Raw genomic sequence first — 16,422 nt, forward strand, 5'->3', positions numbered from 1 at the left:
GCTGCAGCAGTTTGGTAAACTAAAGGTTTTGAATTCTTGAAGTCCTGGCCATATGAAATATGTTACAGAAGCTGAAAATGACATGTGTCATTGGATCACATTGGCTTCTCCAAGACCAGACAGAACTGGAGCCCTACCTTAGTGGTTAACAGATGTTTTACCAGACATCACTATAGGCTAGGCCTCTGTGTTTAGGGGACGCATGCCATCCCCAAATACACAGTTTCAGTTTGTTTGAACTTTTTTATTTGATTAAAACCACCTTTAAATGCAGGAAAAAAAACAATCATCCAAACATGTTAAACATTAAAGTAAAAGTAAAAATAAATGCTATTATTGTGGAAAAAATTGTAGAACAGCCAAATGACAACAGTCGATAATAACTAGCCAAAGGTATTGTCCAACTCATCCATAAGAAGCTAGAGCTTGTTTTCTGTATCCACATTTCCTTTATGACAACTGAAAATAAGCCAAGTTTCCATAAAATTGTCCATGCCTTGTTTCATTTCTTAAGTTTCAAACTCTGTGTTCAATTGCTTAGATAGAGCTATGTCCATATCTTTTTATCTCATGTAGGGACATACCAGTCTTATAGCAGCTTGTATACTCATAACATGCCGGCTGCAAAACAGCAAGAAAGAAATGAGAATCTTTATGGGGGTTGTATATGGATATTGGCTCTGAGGAAAATGTTCAGTAATGCAAGAATCTGGTCCCTGTTTGTACCTCCCCCATTTCTGAAAACATCTTTCTCCCAAACTGCTGAAGTCCACCATACAGGAAATAAGACCCAATTACACTCACATCTTCTCCAACACTTGGAGAGGTACTCAGAGATGTTGGGCTAAATCCATCCAATAGAATTTTGTACACTTGTTTTCTCTTGACTGTGCTGAGATGGATCTAAACAGTTTTGATTTTCATATGGGTTCCCATATTTTCTTCTATCAGGTGATTCATGTCCTGTTCCACATTCATTACAAAGGTTTCATTTAAGCATTCTCAAGAGAATTCAACAGTGTGTATATGCTAGATATAAGATCTTCGGGTGAGTTACTATATATTTTACCAATAATTTCAAATGAATTAAGTGCAGATTGTAGTTTGACTGATTCTTTATATTACTGACAAAATGCCCATTTGAAGAATTCTGCACCACACTCTTTACATGTTTGAGATTCTTTCTTGTATTTTTTGCCTTTGAGGACTTGTTACAAAAAAACGGGAGGGGGGGGGGGAACCTGTTAACTCTATCTAGGCCACCTCTTCTCAGCCGCCTAAATTATTCTTTTTATTACTGGGACGGAATGAAGGGCAAATGACTCTTTACTATTAAGAGTTGATAGATGCAGTATACTTTTTTGCCATCAATTCCATAGTGGTACTAGAAAATGGATTTTTATGTGTTGATGGTGTTTTGCTTTTACATGAGAAAGAAAGTTTCTAAATTCCCATCTTTAAAAATTCAATTGGACCCATCAGTTTGTATTGGGCTCCGTTGCTTGAGGCAGTAGTAGTTTAATATTGCTGAAAAAGAGGCATAAATATTTAAAGACATTTGTCATGCCCACTCCTCCTTCTGTTGTCACTAGGCTCTTGCTACTCATGACTTTTGCCAAAATTCAAATTATTGATTAATTTTTGCATTTTTCAATTTATTATCTGTTACCATTAATGGGGGGGGGGAATAGGAAAGTTGATTTTTGGCACTGGAAAACATTTTGATAGATGCAATGCGCTCAGAAAAAGAGATTTATTTGGCCCATTTTCTGATATCTTTTTTTTTTTTTAATGGGCTTTTTAGTGTTAGAAATGATTTAGTTATTTGGCCCATCTGATGTTGATTGATTTTAGGACTGTTTGCAGCTCAGAAGCGTAATTAAGTGTTTTCTGTCCCTTTTGCTAAGTCCAATGATGGAGCCTATGATTTTTTTATTATTTGTTTAATTTATCTAACCTTTTTCCAACGGGGGCTTTATAGGCGTGGGGGCGGGGTACGCCAAAAAAGTTTCTATGGTTGCCAAAGTGTACTTTGCCCCCGTGATTTCTAGAAGTAAGATTCGAACAGCCCACTGCGCAGGCGAAGGGAACAGTGTGAAAACCCATTTGTATGAATTCGCCAGATGACCACCGAAGCAATACCGTTACAGGTGGAAACCTGTCCATCTCACTTATCCAACAGAGGTGACATCACTATTTTAAAACACATAATGAAATGCAAACAGAGATTCCATTTTATGGGCGTTTCTGCAAACCACAGAGTATAAAGAGTAATTGGCTACTATGAAGAATCATTTGTGTGAGCAGAGGACAACCTCACCCTGCCAGTTGGAGGTGGCAAAATCAAACATTTCTTACTGGTTGAGGACAGCATACAGTACTATCCCTTTAAGCCTTATTAACCAATTTCTCTGATGGTCAATGCAAGGCCCGTGTGTTGTCAAACTAACGGGAGAAGAGAAAGAAGTCAACCGGGTACCATACCAAAGGACACATGTGTGGCCCTCACAAGCATTCCCCCATTCATATGTAGTTACTTTTTCTGCACCTACACAGAAGGATCTTCATCGTAAACACTAACTCTTCATTTTCACAGAAAAGATCATGATACACAATCCATGCAAATTAATTCCCCTTCCCTTGACTGTTGTTCCCTTTTAGGATCCTCCGCAGCAAATATGGCACGTGGCATGGTCATGGTACAACAGATGAGAGAAGCATCTGATGAAGTTAATGCAATGGAAGTCAGAAACAAATCTGTTGACACTGCTACCATGTGGAATAAATATATTTTCAAAATCTTTGTACAGTGTATACACAGTGTTTCAACTACTTATTAAGGGAAAAACATAGAAGCTAAATTGCACCATTTGGTGCCGTTACTCTCATTAAAAGAGATTTTTTTTCAGAGAAAAGAGATAGCCCTTCCCCAAAAATTTAAGACTCTCTCAAAATGTAGAACCTTGGAAAGATGATTCAAAAGCAGTGTTCACCTGTAGTAAAATGCGCAAGACAAACAGCCACAATTTTTTTTGACGCAGGTTTAATTTTTCACATCAGCAACAGTATGAACAGACACCTTCTAGTAGGTGATAGGGAGAGAGGAATGCGTATTTAAAACGTCCCAAACTCCTACCCTAGCACTTACAATTGGAAAAATGGGATCACGGAGATTGTGTTGGGTACTTAACATAATTCTAGATCAGTAGAAAGGAGTTTATACCAATGCGAAGATAAAAACTGCTATACTTTCACTGCTTCAGAGAGGCTACAAATGCACGCTGATTTCAAACTTTCATTCAGTACTCTCCGCTCCTCCCAATCAGTTCATTATCCTAGCCAAGCTTAACAGATGACCCAAAATGTAACAGGAAAGACCCACTCAAACAGTGGGAATCAAAATGTTTGGCCAGTTGGTCCCAGGAAATCTACAAAACGCTGTGATGCAAGAAATGTCATTTGGATTTTAAAAACAACCAAAAAACTACCAAAACAATATTACAATCTTCCACATACATTTTACCAAAAACGTACTTTGTTGAGCAGGCAGCCATCAATGGAGCATATGATTACTATTTCCACCAGCCAGAATGAAACTTCAACGTAAGTACCCATTTCTATAGGCCTGGTGAGAAGAAGAATCCAAAATGGTATATAGTTAAGCCTCTATATTGGTGCAGTGGCTGTTACATTGCGGTGCTCGCCTCGTGGAGCCACATCTGCCAAAAGCAGTTTCAGCCGATTTGAATCTATACATTATGTACTGTCTGGTTTAAAAAAATGGCCGGGGTGCTCCAGGTCGCTGTTCTATTCTGAAAATCCCTCCAGGAAACCCAAAGCACTGGAGTAAAACGTGGCAGAGATGTAGCCACAGTCCTGGACGAGTGAGCTTCATACACATCTGCCACATGGTCTGACCCCTTGGCAATGTGACAAAGCAAGATAGATAATGTCTCTATCCACCTAGACTATAGCTGGAAGTGAAGACCGGGACATCAAAAAGACATGGAGACAAGAAGAGGAAAGACAGTCCAGTTGTTTGAATGATCTGGTTCTAACAGATATATCGTTCAAGGAAATGCTTGGGCCACAGCACACTAAGGGATTAGATGGCTCGGAAGAGAGGGAAAGGAACTCCTCAGAGAGCACAAAAAGAAAGGGAGCTTTTTGCGGAAAAGGTCAACATGATATAATGGAGCCCGAGATCCAGATGGAAGCCAGCAGAAGTAGCTCAATCAGAGAAAAGCCGGTAGCAAAGCATTCAGACACCTTATCTTGCCAGTCGCTGCTGCCACCAAGCAGCCAGAACCAGGGTGACCCGCCAACAGCCCACGTACCAAAAGTGAGCTGCTGACAAATCCCAAACCAGCACCGCCAGGAGCCAGATTCATTCTACTCCATTTGTGTGCGCCAGCACCAGGAGACTCCTGTCTGGCAGCTGGGAGGATGAGTTCATGATGGAATGTAGAATAGAAATACGAGGGTGGATAATCGTTTTTTTACAGAAGAAACAGGCCAAAACAGGAAAGGAGGAGGAATAGCAAATATATGTCAGGGAACATTACACCAGAGACGAGATATCCAGGAACATCAATACCTGGAAGGCCAGGTGGAGGCAGCATCTGGATAAAAATTAAAAAGGGAGGGAAACAACAAGGATGTTATTGTGGGAGTCTACATACAGGCCCCCAGTCAGACGGGAGGGGAATTGAGATGAATGCCTTCTAGAAGCAGATGACCACACAACTCCAGAACGGAGAGATGGTAGTAGTGATGCGGTGACTTCAAAACTATCCTGATATGTGCTGGAAGTCAAACTCAGCCAAATCCGCAAGGTCTAGCAAATTCCTCACCTTGCCTCAAAGACCATTTCATTGTCCAAAAGGTGGAAGAAGATAAACAAGGGGTCGGTCAGCTATTTTGGAACATGTCCTACCAAAGGGGATGAACCTAGTTAATGGAGTGCAAGTGGTGGGCATACTTAGGTGGGGAGTGACAACGTGTTCTCCTGAGATTTGTTATACAGTGGAAAGGAGAAGCCCAGGCATTCAGTCAAACACGCGAGTCTAGACTTTAGAAAGAAGCGAGCTTTAGGTAAACTTAGAGAAATAACTGGTTGGTGCCCATGGTCAGGCACAAATACTAAAAGAGAAGGGAGTTCAAGACGGATGGGAGTTTCTTAAAAAGGAGCATACGAAGGGCACCAATTCAAACAGTTCCAAATGAGGAAGGAAAAAATCGGCGAGTGTCTCACGAAGCCAGGAGGGAGACTAAGGCGGAAGGGATACAGAGCCTCTTATTTGGGGCGCCGGGCAGCCACCTTTGCGCCATGTATTGGGCGCCAGGGAGCCAGCCAAAGCAAGCAGGCACCACAAGGCCATCAATCTGGCACATTGTCAGGACCAGGGAGAACGGCGGCAAAATGCCGACTTCTCCCGATATCCTGAAAAGGGGTGTAACTTGGGGCTTCATGCCTCAGGGACACCCGGTTGAGCACGCTGCAGGAGGGACAAACGGGCCACTACGGCCCTTTCCACGGCATTTGTTCCGCAGCCGTTTGGGTGGGCAGGAACCGGAGAGCACCCAAGAAGGAGCGCCGTTTGGAGGCTCCTTCCAGCATGCTGTTCAGGTGCGCCACAAGTGGGCATGCCATTGATGCGAAGATGGACGTGGCGCGGCGGTCACATCAAAATGGCGGGGCCCATGTGGTAGGGAAGCGTCTGCGCTGGTGCGCAACTAACCTCAACCCCCAGTACCACCGCCCTGCCACGGCCACATTTGCCGTTGTAACTTTCAATGAGCTAAGTGTTAAAGGGAGCATGATGAAGACAATGACAAAATGGGGGCAACATCACCAAAAAGGCAGTTCAACCCAAATAGCAAGATGTGTAGGGGTAAAAGATCAGGAAAACTAAAGACAGGAATGAAACTCAGTTTGTAGAGAGGTTAAGACACAACAAAAAGGGCTTTTTTGGGAAGATCCGCAGCAAAAAGAGAAGACAGAAGGAAATGGGAAGGCCACTGCGTGGCAGAGAATGGCAAAATGCTAATGGGACACAATAAATGGCCAAAATTACTCAAACAACCTTTTTTGCTTCAGTTTCGTCCAGAAAAGGCAAAAGGGGCTCACACCTGCGGAAAGGAAAGGGAGCAGAGACGGACGAATAGGGGCCAATTCAGCACAGAAGAAGTACAACAGTTAGTCGTTCTTCTTTAATAAAGGATTTGTTTACAATTGTTTTTTTCTTTTAAAGAACAATCCGTAATACAAAAATACCACTAAGCGTAAACCAATAACTTGGACATCAAATCTCCTTACAGGATTAGTCAAAAGGAAAATTATCTGGGCAGCATCTGCACTGTAGAAACCAACAATCCAGGACAGGACTCAGAGGAATTTCAGCCACAGACTAGAAAGAGATAGTACAGGGAATACTGGTTAACCTAAATGCAATATAAAGTTCAAGCACCGATGGAACCTACATACAAGGATATTAAAAGAATAATGTACAAAGTAATAAGTCGGCAACACATTGGCAATAATCTTGAGTAGAGTACTCCTGGAGGGAACAGGAGAAAGTGCCAGGCAAAACTGGAGGAGGGCACAACATAGGTCCCAGCGTCAAAAGGGAAAAAAAGAGGATCCAAACAATTATTGTCCAGTTAGTCGGACATCTATATCAGGAAAGATTACTATAGCAGATCAGTAAACAGAGTCTGTGAACACTAGAAAGCAATGCCATAATCATAAAAAACTCACATGGGTTTCAGAGAAAACAAGTCATGCCAGACAAACCTGATCTCTTTTTTTGATAAAATTACCAGCTTGTTAGATGAAGGGATGCTGTGGATATAGATATCTTTGATTCAGTAAGGCCTTTGACAAGGTTTTCCCATGACATTCTTGCCAAACAAGCTTGTAAAATGTGGGCTAACAAAGGAACTGTTAACATGGATTTTTAAACTGGTTGACCGCCGAAGCCAAGGGTGCTCAACAATGGCTCCTTTTCATCCTGGAGAGAAAGTGACCAGTGGGGGTACCACAGGGCTCTGTCCTGGTCAGTGTATTCAACATCTTTATCAATGACTTGGAGAAAATTGGGGGCACATACTTATCAAATTTGCAGATGACACCAATTAGGAGAGTAGCTAATACCCCAGAGGACAGGATCAAAATTCAGAATGACCTGAATAGACTAGAAAGCTGGGCCAAAGCTAACAAATGAAATTCAACACGGAGAAATGTAAGGTCTGCACGTGGGGCGGGAAAATGAAATGCACAGATATAGGATAGGGGAAACCTGGCTGAATGAAACTACGTATGAAAGGGATCAAGAGTCCAAGTAGACCACAAGGGGAACATGAGTCAATAGTGTGATGCGGCAGCCAAAAAGGCCAATGTGATTTTAGGTGCATGAATAGAAGTAAAGTATAGTGTCTAGATCAAGGGAAGTAATAGGCCACTCTATTCCGCTTGGTTCAGGCCCCACCTGGAATATTGTGTCCAGTTCTGGGCACCACAATTAAAAAGGATGTCGTGAAACTGGAGTGTGTCCAAAGGAGGGCAACTGAAATGGTGAAGGGTCTGGAAACCATGTCCTATGAGGAACGACTTAGGGAGCTGGGTATGTTTACCCTGGAGACGAGAAGGTTAAGAGGTGATATGATAGCCCTGTTTAAATATTTGAAGGAATGTCATATTGAGGAGGGAGCAAGCTTGTTTTCTGCTGCTCCAGAGAACAGGACCCGGAACAATGGATGCAAACTGCAGGAAAAGAGATTCCACCTCAACATTAGGAGGAACTTTGTGACAGAAAGGTCTATTCGACAGTGGAACACACTTCCTCTGAGAGTGGTGGAGTCTCCTTCCCTGGAGATCTTCAAACAGAGGCTGGATGGCCATCTGTCGGGGATGCTTTGATTGGGAGTTACTGCATGGCAGGGGGTTGGACTGGATGGCCCTTGTGGTCTCTTCGAATTCTATGATCAGCTTCTAGCTGATTGGGGGCATGCATTCTTTGAATGCCATGCCTCCAAAATGGCCAGAAGCTTCCTTATTTGGCCTGTATGTTCCAGGCCCAAAAAGGCTACCAGGAGAAAGGAAACCTTGTAAATGGATGATGAGCCTTCAGTACCAATGACAAATTAATGTGATGTAGGCATGTTCAGAAACTGTACTGAAGATAAGATGTGGCTTGGGAAGCACTGAAGAGAGTGTTGCCATCTAATATTTAAATATTTTGACTAAAGTGTGAAATGCAGCCCTGCTTGGAGGAACAAAAGAGGGTTAGGGTAATGAAACTCTGTGGTATTTGTCAAATCAATGAAATTAGATTAGCCACTAGTACCAGACCACGTAGTAAACATTGTCCATGTGAATGACATAAATCCTGGTTGTGGAATGATGATAGCAGGACAGCAACATGTTCACAACTTTCTCTGAATAGCCTTAGTCCACTAGAACTTTGCCACTCATCCTCCAGCTGGCTAACTCGAGCCAGATCCCTCCTTTCACTGACAGCTATATTGTTTCTTATGCTTCCACCTCTCCAATCTTTTCGATCAAATAAATCCATATTCTGTTGGGAGCAGATAATGAGAAGGCCTCCAAAATCCCCATACAGTACTGGATAATGCTTGAAGACACTGAGGCTATGGTTACAGTTGCAATGGTGGAGACAGGACTGGACATCACTCACTAGCTTCCATCATTCTGATTTAACAGCAGTGAGGGCAACAAAGCACAGTACAGGCTTCTTATCTTATCCTGCCAGTACCACTTGCTGATTGTGCTAGGCTTAGGGTAGGGTATGAATATGCTTGTTCAAATTAGTGGTAGAAGTACAGTCTGATGATGATGACAACTCTGAAGTAATCTTTTTTTTACGAATACCTCTAATTCTGCCTACCATGTGTGCAAAGGGCAGAAACCAGAAAGAGGAAAAGAAGTGTGTTTTTTTAAATGAGATAGCATAGTTGTCACTTGCTATTTGATGTTCTTTGTTGCCTGTTTTACTGAATCATTTCCTGTATTGCTATGTATTTTATATGTATTATCCTACTAGAGAGGCAGGCTAGCTCCAACAGGCTTCCCTGGAAGAAGATTAACCACCCATTAAGAAGCCAAGCCCTTCCTCCAGTCCATCTGCCTTGGTCCAGGCCTCGGAGGTAGAGAAGAATTGCTGGCCCTCATCCCCTTCCCCACCACCACTCCCTTCTCCTTTTGTGTCGTTTCTTTTTAGATTGTAAGCCTGAGGGCAGGGAACCATCCGATTAAAAAGATTGTATGTACTGTGTAAATTTACAGCACTTTATAAATAAAGGTTAATAATAATAAATAATAGAAAGTGTAACATTTATAGCTGATAAATTAGTGAATTATAAAAACAGTAATAGGACATTGAAGGAGATGCCCAGGAAAAAACAAAACAAAAAGGAGCTGAAAGGGAAGCTCAAATTACCAAAGTGACCAGTCAGTTTGAGATCAAATGACTTTTCTGCCTTGGTGGTGATTGGTGTAGCCAATTAATCCACTCACCAACCCAAAGTTTAAGGGTTCAAATTTCATAGTTTGGTTTCATGCAGTCACTGCTAACCAAGCTGCAGGGACAAACCTATATTGACAGTAGAATTATTTATTATTTTTAAAATATTCCAACTTTATTTTTAAAAAGATTAAAAGCAAAGATCCTAGTCACTTACAACAAAGATATACTGGTTTTCTCAGATTTTATGTCAAGAACGATAGTGAAAAGTTTGTTATTGTTGTTAATAATCCTCCAGTTGATCCAAATTCATAGTGACCCTGTGGATGAGACTCCTCCAAGCTTATCCTCCACTGCTCTGTTTAGGTTCTGCAGATCTAAGCCTGTGACCTCCCTGATTGAATCTAGTATCTGGCATGCCATCTTCCTAGCATTATTGACTTTGCTAAAGAATCATGCTTTCTCATGATGTGGCCAAAGCACAACAGCCTCAATTTAAACATCTTGGTTTCTAAAGAGAGTTCAGGCTTGATATGTTCTAGGACCCATTTATATGTCTTTTGGGCCATCCACAGTAACCTCAGCACTCTTCTCCAGTACCACATCTCAAATTAGTTGATTTTTTTTCCTATCTACTTTCTTCACTATCTAGTTCTCACATCTGTACATGGTAATGAGGAATACAATGGTTTGGGCAATTGTAACTTTGGTGCTGAGTTATATTTCTTTACTCTTTAGGATCTTATCTAGTTCTTTCATAGCTGCCCTTCCCATTCCTAGTTTTCTTCTGATTTCTTGACTGCAGTATCCATTCTGATCAATACTAATCCAAAGTACAGGAAATCTTTAACTATTTCGATTTCCTCATTATCTAGGTTGAATTTATGTAGATCCTCTGTGGTTATTTTTATTACCCTTGTTTAAAAGATGCTTTTATTTTATCTCTCACAACCTGCTGTGTCCAAAACTTATAAACACACATTAAAGAGTAAATTCTCATCTTAAAACCAAGATTAACCCTTCCTAAAATCTACTGTTCTTGATCTCAGGGATATCACACTTTTATTCCAAACAAAGCATATGTAGTCACTGAAATTCTGCAGAAATTGTCTGTTTCAAGTATCAGACTTAACTAACATCCCATGTCAGCACAACACTAACACTGAACTACCTGTAGCATATCAGATGGTTTGGTCAATTTCTCATACAGTGACAAAGATGAGGGAAGGGTATTTGTATTCCCTCTCTCATAATCACAGACACCCTGAGGTTTATCTTAAAGCACAAAGTTCCATTGTGCAAGAGGAGCTGCCCATCTGTCTGATGCCCCATGGTAAAATAAGTCAATGGAAGCTCCCTCAACTCCTCAGCAAAGCAAAGCTTACCAGTAGATATTAGCAGCCTGAGATCCTCTACGCAGCTCCTGGATTAAATGCCCAGATGATGTATCAAATATTCTTATAAGGGTCCCCTAGAAACAAACACACAGCCAACATTCATAAAGATACGAAAACTACTACAACTAACACAAGGCCGGAGGCATAAATTACACTTTCTTGTTAATTCTTTTTGCTCCCTTCCACAGCTGCACATCCTTTTCCTTCTCTCACAGGCTGTGCTCACAGTGCAGAAATAATCCTGGTTCACACTGCTTTAATTGCAATGCCTCAATGCTATGAAATTCTAGGATTTGTAATCTGATGTTGTACCAGAGCTCTCTGACAGAGTAGGATTAAGTATCTCACAAAACTACAAGCCTCAGAATTCCACAGTATTGAACCATGGCAGTTAAGGTGGTGTCAACATGGATTACTTCTGCAGTGTGGATGGAAGCAAAGAAAGCTTGACTGACTTTCTAGGTCCTCCAGTGCAATCCTATGGTCAACATCTGCCAGAAGTCACACTGGAGGACCTACAGATTCCTGGTGTCCCCTTAGGTAAAAAACAAAAACAAAGTATTTTTTTACTTGCATTTTTCCCACTTTCATGGGGTCCTGTACCTGTAACCCTAGAAAATCTGTTTATTTCAAAATAAAAGAAAGAGAAGACCAGAGCGCTTGAAGGGTTGGGGGTGAAGGGTGGGAACCAACAAGTTGGAAGAAATAGCTGAGGAGCCTATAATAAGCTTTACAGCAGCGGTTCTCAACCTGTGGGTCGCAACCCCCGGGGGGGGGAGTCGAATTACTCTTTCACAGGAATTGCTTAAAACCATCGGAAAACACATATTTCCAATGGTTTCCAAAATAATTTTATGGTTGGGGGTCACCACAACAACTGTATTAAAGGGCTGCGACATTAGGAAGGTTGAGAACCACCGCTTTACAGGAAATGCAAGTTATGGATATGGCCTGGGGTTTGTTTTTTTACTTTTGCTCTTCATTAATTTAAATTCTGTATTGGTTGACGCAAGCCTTCCAGTAACATTATCAACAGACTCTAGATTAATGGAGGGCACATTTTAAGGCGTGTGCAATCTTAATTTATTTTTTGGCACCATCTAGAGCCATAGGCAAAATTATGTCTCTGCATCTCATCAAACATTCATGCTCATCAAACACATTAAAAAACTGGAATGTCCTGCATACACAAATCTGCATCACATCTACCACAGACAGGAGTTACTAAATTTAATGAGATTATAACTGGCTACTGTTAAGGATTTGGGAAATAGAGACCTATACCAACCTATTGCAAACCATTCAGAGATCCACCAGTAGACTTCAATCTAACTTCTGTTTATCTCCTCAAGATTACCAAATTAATTAATAAAAATGACATATAGATCCTCATGAAAAAACTACTGAAGATCAATATTAAATCACAGATGACTGCTGGATTGCTTTCGAACCAGCTGTGTAGAACAAATGTGTGCTTACTTTTTCTGAAGCTGTGGCAATCCTTGTTCCCTGCAAATTTAGTGCTATGCAACTCAAGACTCCTTCATGAGCAGGTATATCTACTGGAGGTTTTTCTGTGTTTGCCAGGTCCACAATCTGCACATGTCCAGTATGTGTACCAGGGAATGCAAGCAGGGAATTATTACTGTTTGGGCACAGGACACAGAGACCTAAAATACAATAGAGGGTGTTGAAATACAGTACTAAAACCTAACATAACACTAAAAGCAGATCCTTCCCAAGCCATCCTGACCCAAAGCTTCTCTGAGTGTTCCTGGGATAATCAGCCATTTTGTTAAGTGGACAATAGTTGTAGCACAGGAATCAGGGAAATATATTTGCTCAAGTAGCAACCTAGGCAGATTTATGTTGCTATGTAGTAGGGGTATTAATGGCTATATAAACAGAACATCTTATTACACCTCCATTTTCATTCAAGGTTCTTTTCAGATCTTATGTACTGATTCCAGTACATAAGTAAAAGGAAAATTACTTCATAAATTTTGCCACCAATTAACTGTGATAGCATAGTATGAATGGACACAGCATATGCCTCTGACATTTAGAAAGATCTGATTTGTGTGAAGATGGCATGACATCTGAAAACAACAAACAGAGCAAGAACTAATTAAGATACTATTTCATCCCTTTTAGTTCTTGTAGCAAGGACAGCTCACCTTTAGGATTGTAGCAGGTTTCGAAGACATGCAACTGGTGAGGATTATGCGTGAATGTGAAAACTTTAATCATCGAATCCAAAACTACCACAATTCTGAAACAGAAAAAGCACCGACAAATATACCTCTGTTTAGGGCTGAAGGGCAGGGTATAAATACCATAAATAATAAATAAACAAATAATTACCAGTGAGTACGACACACTGCTAAATTTAATCCAGTACATGAAACATTTTCCTGTCTATGTTCTAGGGAGTGAAGCAATAGCAGGAGTTTCAGAACTAATTCCATGTAGTAAGTGAAGACAGTATTAATAATCTAAACTGCTGAGTCTCCCGCTCCTCTCTTCAAAGTACGGCTCAGATGTTGTCAGGAATAGTAACAAAATACTCTCATCCTGATACACATTCACTTTTAAAGTGTTATTAAAAATGTAAATTTAAGATGGGTTTACCACACAGCTATTTAGATGGAGCCCAGGAAGCACACTTTTGACCACTGAGTTTCTCAAGTCATGTCTAAAATCTCTTTTTGGACATTTCTTACAGTACAGAAAAAAGCACAAGCTACTTCTACAGTGGAAAAATGCATATCTACCTGCCCATGAGACTGATGTGCAAAACAAAAAGCATAAGCCAACTTCATAATCCATCTTCCCTTTCATCAGACTCAAAACAGCTTTAAAAAATGTTCCAAGTGCTAGTTTGCTATGACCCCCCCCCCGGACACACATAAACTTTTTGTGTCTGCAAAAAAATAGACGTGACTCCACAGAAAAAGCTGGGTTCAAATACAAGGATTCCCACTATGCTATGAACTGCAGTCATACTCACCTGTCCCTTCGCAGCTTTACTGCTTTGACCTCTGTAGAAAATTCTATCTCAATAACAGTCTTCTTTTTCAGATCGTCCCAGATCATGACTGTAGAAATAAAAAATGCCTTTATTCATTTTAAAACAAAAACTGTGACTATGGTGCTACATTTAGTGATACCACTTTACAAATTTTGCTCTGTAAGGAACAGTGACATCCCACACTATCCAACACAGCTTGGTTCATTTAGAGAAGTACAAGGGAAGCAGCATAACCTAAGTTCAGATCTACAACATTACATGTTTTCCCATTACTTGCAGGAATGGGAAGGCTGTGGTTCTCTAAATGTTGTACAACTGCCATCAACACCCTTCATGATAGGAAATAATTCTGCCTGAAATGCTAATGGTCAGAGATTATACATGTTGTAGTTTGACAACTTCTGAAGGACTACGGTCACCACTCTGCTTCTCTTAGCTTTGACTGCCCCAACCTATACATATTAGTCATTTCCAAAAAAATGTGAGATGATTCTGTTAAGAGGCTTATTTCATTATTTTCTCCCCACCCACAGACTATCATGTTGCTATATGCTTTCAAATTCTTTCTGATTTATGGTGATTCTATCACAGCATTTTCCTGGCAAGATTTGTTCAGAAGTGTCTTTCCTTTACCCCGCTCTGAGGCTGAGTGTGTGTGATGTGCCCAAGTTCACCCAGCAGGTTTCCACAGCAGAGTAGGGGTTTGAACCATTGTCTCCCAGAGTCTCCAGTCATAGTCTAATCTCAAACCACTAAACCATGCTGGCTTTCAGCACAATATCATCCCTGCTTATTTAAATTTGTTTATCCTTTGACCATCTGGAAAGATAAACTATCCTGAACACAAGAGGGTAGAGATCAGCTAGTAACTGCCATCGAAATGATTGGTTTTTCACTTTCCTTCTGCAGAAAGGAAGTAACTACATCTATTTTTGTTCAAATTTTAACCCAGTCAAGCATTCTTAGATAGAAGGTGCCTGAATACCAGTTCAATTTAATAACTTGGAAATGTTTAATTGCTGAAGTGAAGCCTGACATTATTCCACTTACTGTTCAATCCTCAATACCATACCTTTATTAGGTGGATATTTGGGCTTCTTTCCTCCACCAACCAAAGCTAAATAATTGCAGCGAAATAACATTTCAACATGGCCAACACCTCCTTCAAGGAATTCTAATGAGGAAAAGAACATTTTAATCAAACATTCAGTGTTGAGTATTACTGGTGCTTGAACAACAAAAAGTCCTGTGACACCTTAAAATCTAACAAATTTTATTTGGCATAAAGTTTTATGGGTTACAGCCTACTTTATCAGGTACACTCTATGCATCTGGTTAAGTGGGTTGTAGTCCAAATGAAACATGACAAGCAAAGATCTGTTCAAATGCTCAGTTCCATATGATATTTTTTTTTCCTCCAAGAAATCAACAAGGCAACTTCTCCATGATAATGTAATGTATTTGTTCCAGAGGAATCTTCCTTAAGTCTCATATTAAAATGAAACTGAGGACATGTCCCTTTCCCTTTGTACATTTATCCCCCTTATTTCAAGATTGTGCGTCACTTTCTTATCATGATATAAAAAACACTATGGATCAGGAAACTACCACCAAGAAACAATGGGAGTTTACCAGAGCTTTTTTTTTTAAACAGTATTCAAATTCAGGTAAGTTAAATCTTATTTTAAGAATGTGAACCTAAATCTAATTACTTAAAAATAGATTTCACTGAATTCAATAGGCATTATTTCTAAGTAAACATGTACAAGATCATACTGCAGATGGATTATTTACAAAGAGAATGCACGAAGCAACTACAACTACTGAGGAATCACTCACCTTGTTTCTCCTTCTCTTTGAGTGGATCTGCATTAAACACTCTAAATCCATTTTCCATCCCACATGCAAAGCACCCTAAAAAAGAAGACAAATGGATTACTACTGCAGGGCATACAGGCTTCATATCCATGGTGGAAGGAGCATAGCTCAGTATGAGAGCACATACTCTGCATGCAGGTCACTGGTTCAATCCCTGGCATCTCTCATAATAACGGCTCAGGCAGCTGATGATAGGAAATAACTGCTTGAAAACCTAACTTGTTGCTGTCAACCAGACTAGGTAAATGGCAGGACTATACAGACAAGTGGCCTGACCTGATGTAAGACCGCATCCTAAGGCAGCTTTCCTGTCAGATAGACTTGGTAGGTTGGTTCAGAAAGCAGCACTCCATTACTTTAGTAGACTGGAATGGAAATGGCAGTAGCTGCCAGGAGCTCTGAACAGATGCCCATATTATTCTCAAAATAACTCTAAGAGGACAAAGTGCTTGTTCAAAATCACCTGATTATTGTTATGGTGAGTGGGAATTTAAGCACAGGAATCTCTAGTTCAGGTCCAACACCATCCATTCCCCTAGATTCACCAAACACGCACGCACGCGCACACACTTACTTTCTTTACCAAGGTGTCTTTTCAAGTCTTACAAAGCATTTGTAGGTCACTACTTTT

General features: G+C 40.6%; 1 protein-coding gene across 1 annotated transcript in view; it reads right to left on the reverse strand.

Moving 5' to 3' along the window:
* The window catches only part of WDR45B (WD repeat domain 45B), a 30,979-nt gene that overhangs the window by 10,796 nt on the left and 3,761 nt on the right, over positions 1-16,422 (reverse strand). Inside the window, exons 2-7 of the mRNA XM_042448006.1 lie at positions 15,753-15,827; positions 14,986-15,087; positions 13,893-13,980; positions 13,060-13,154; positions 12,362-12,552; positions 10,871-10,956 (exon numbers count right to left, since the gene is read on the reverse strand). Of these exons, the coding sequence (XP_042303940.1) occupies positions 10,871-10,956; positions 12,362-12,552; positions 13,060-13,154; positions 13,893-13,980; positions 14,986-15,087; positions 15,753-15,827 (637 nt within the window). The remainder of the gene's footprint in view (positions 1-10,870; positions 10,957-12,361; positions 12,553-13,059; positions 13,155-13,892; positions 13,981-14,985; positions 15,088-15,752; positions 15,828-16,422) is intronic.

This window comes from Sceloporus undulatus, chromosome 2 (assembly GCF_019175285.1).
Source record: "Sceloporus undulatus isolate JIND9_A2432 ecotype Alabama chromosome 2, SceUnd_v1.1, whole genome shotgun sequence".
In the NCBI taxonomy this organism is placed as follows: Eukaryota; Metazoa; Chordata; class Lepidosauria; order Squamata; family Phrynosomatidae; genus Sceloporus; species Sceloporus undulatus.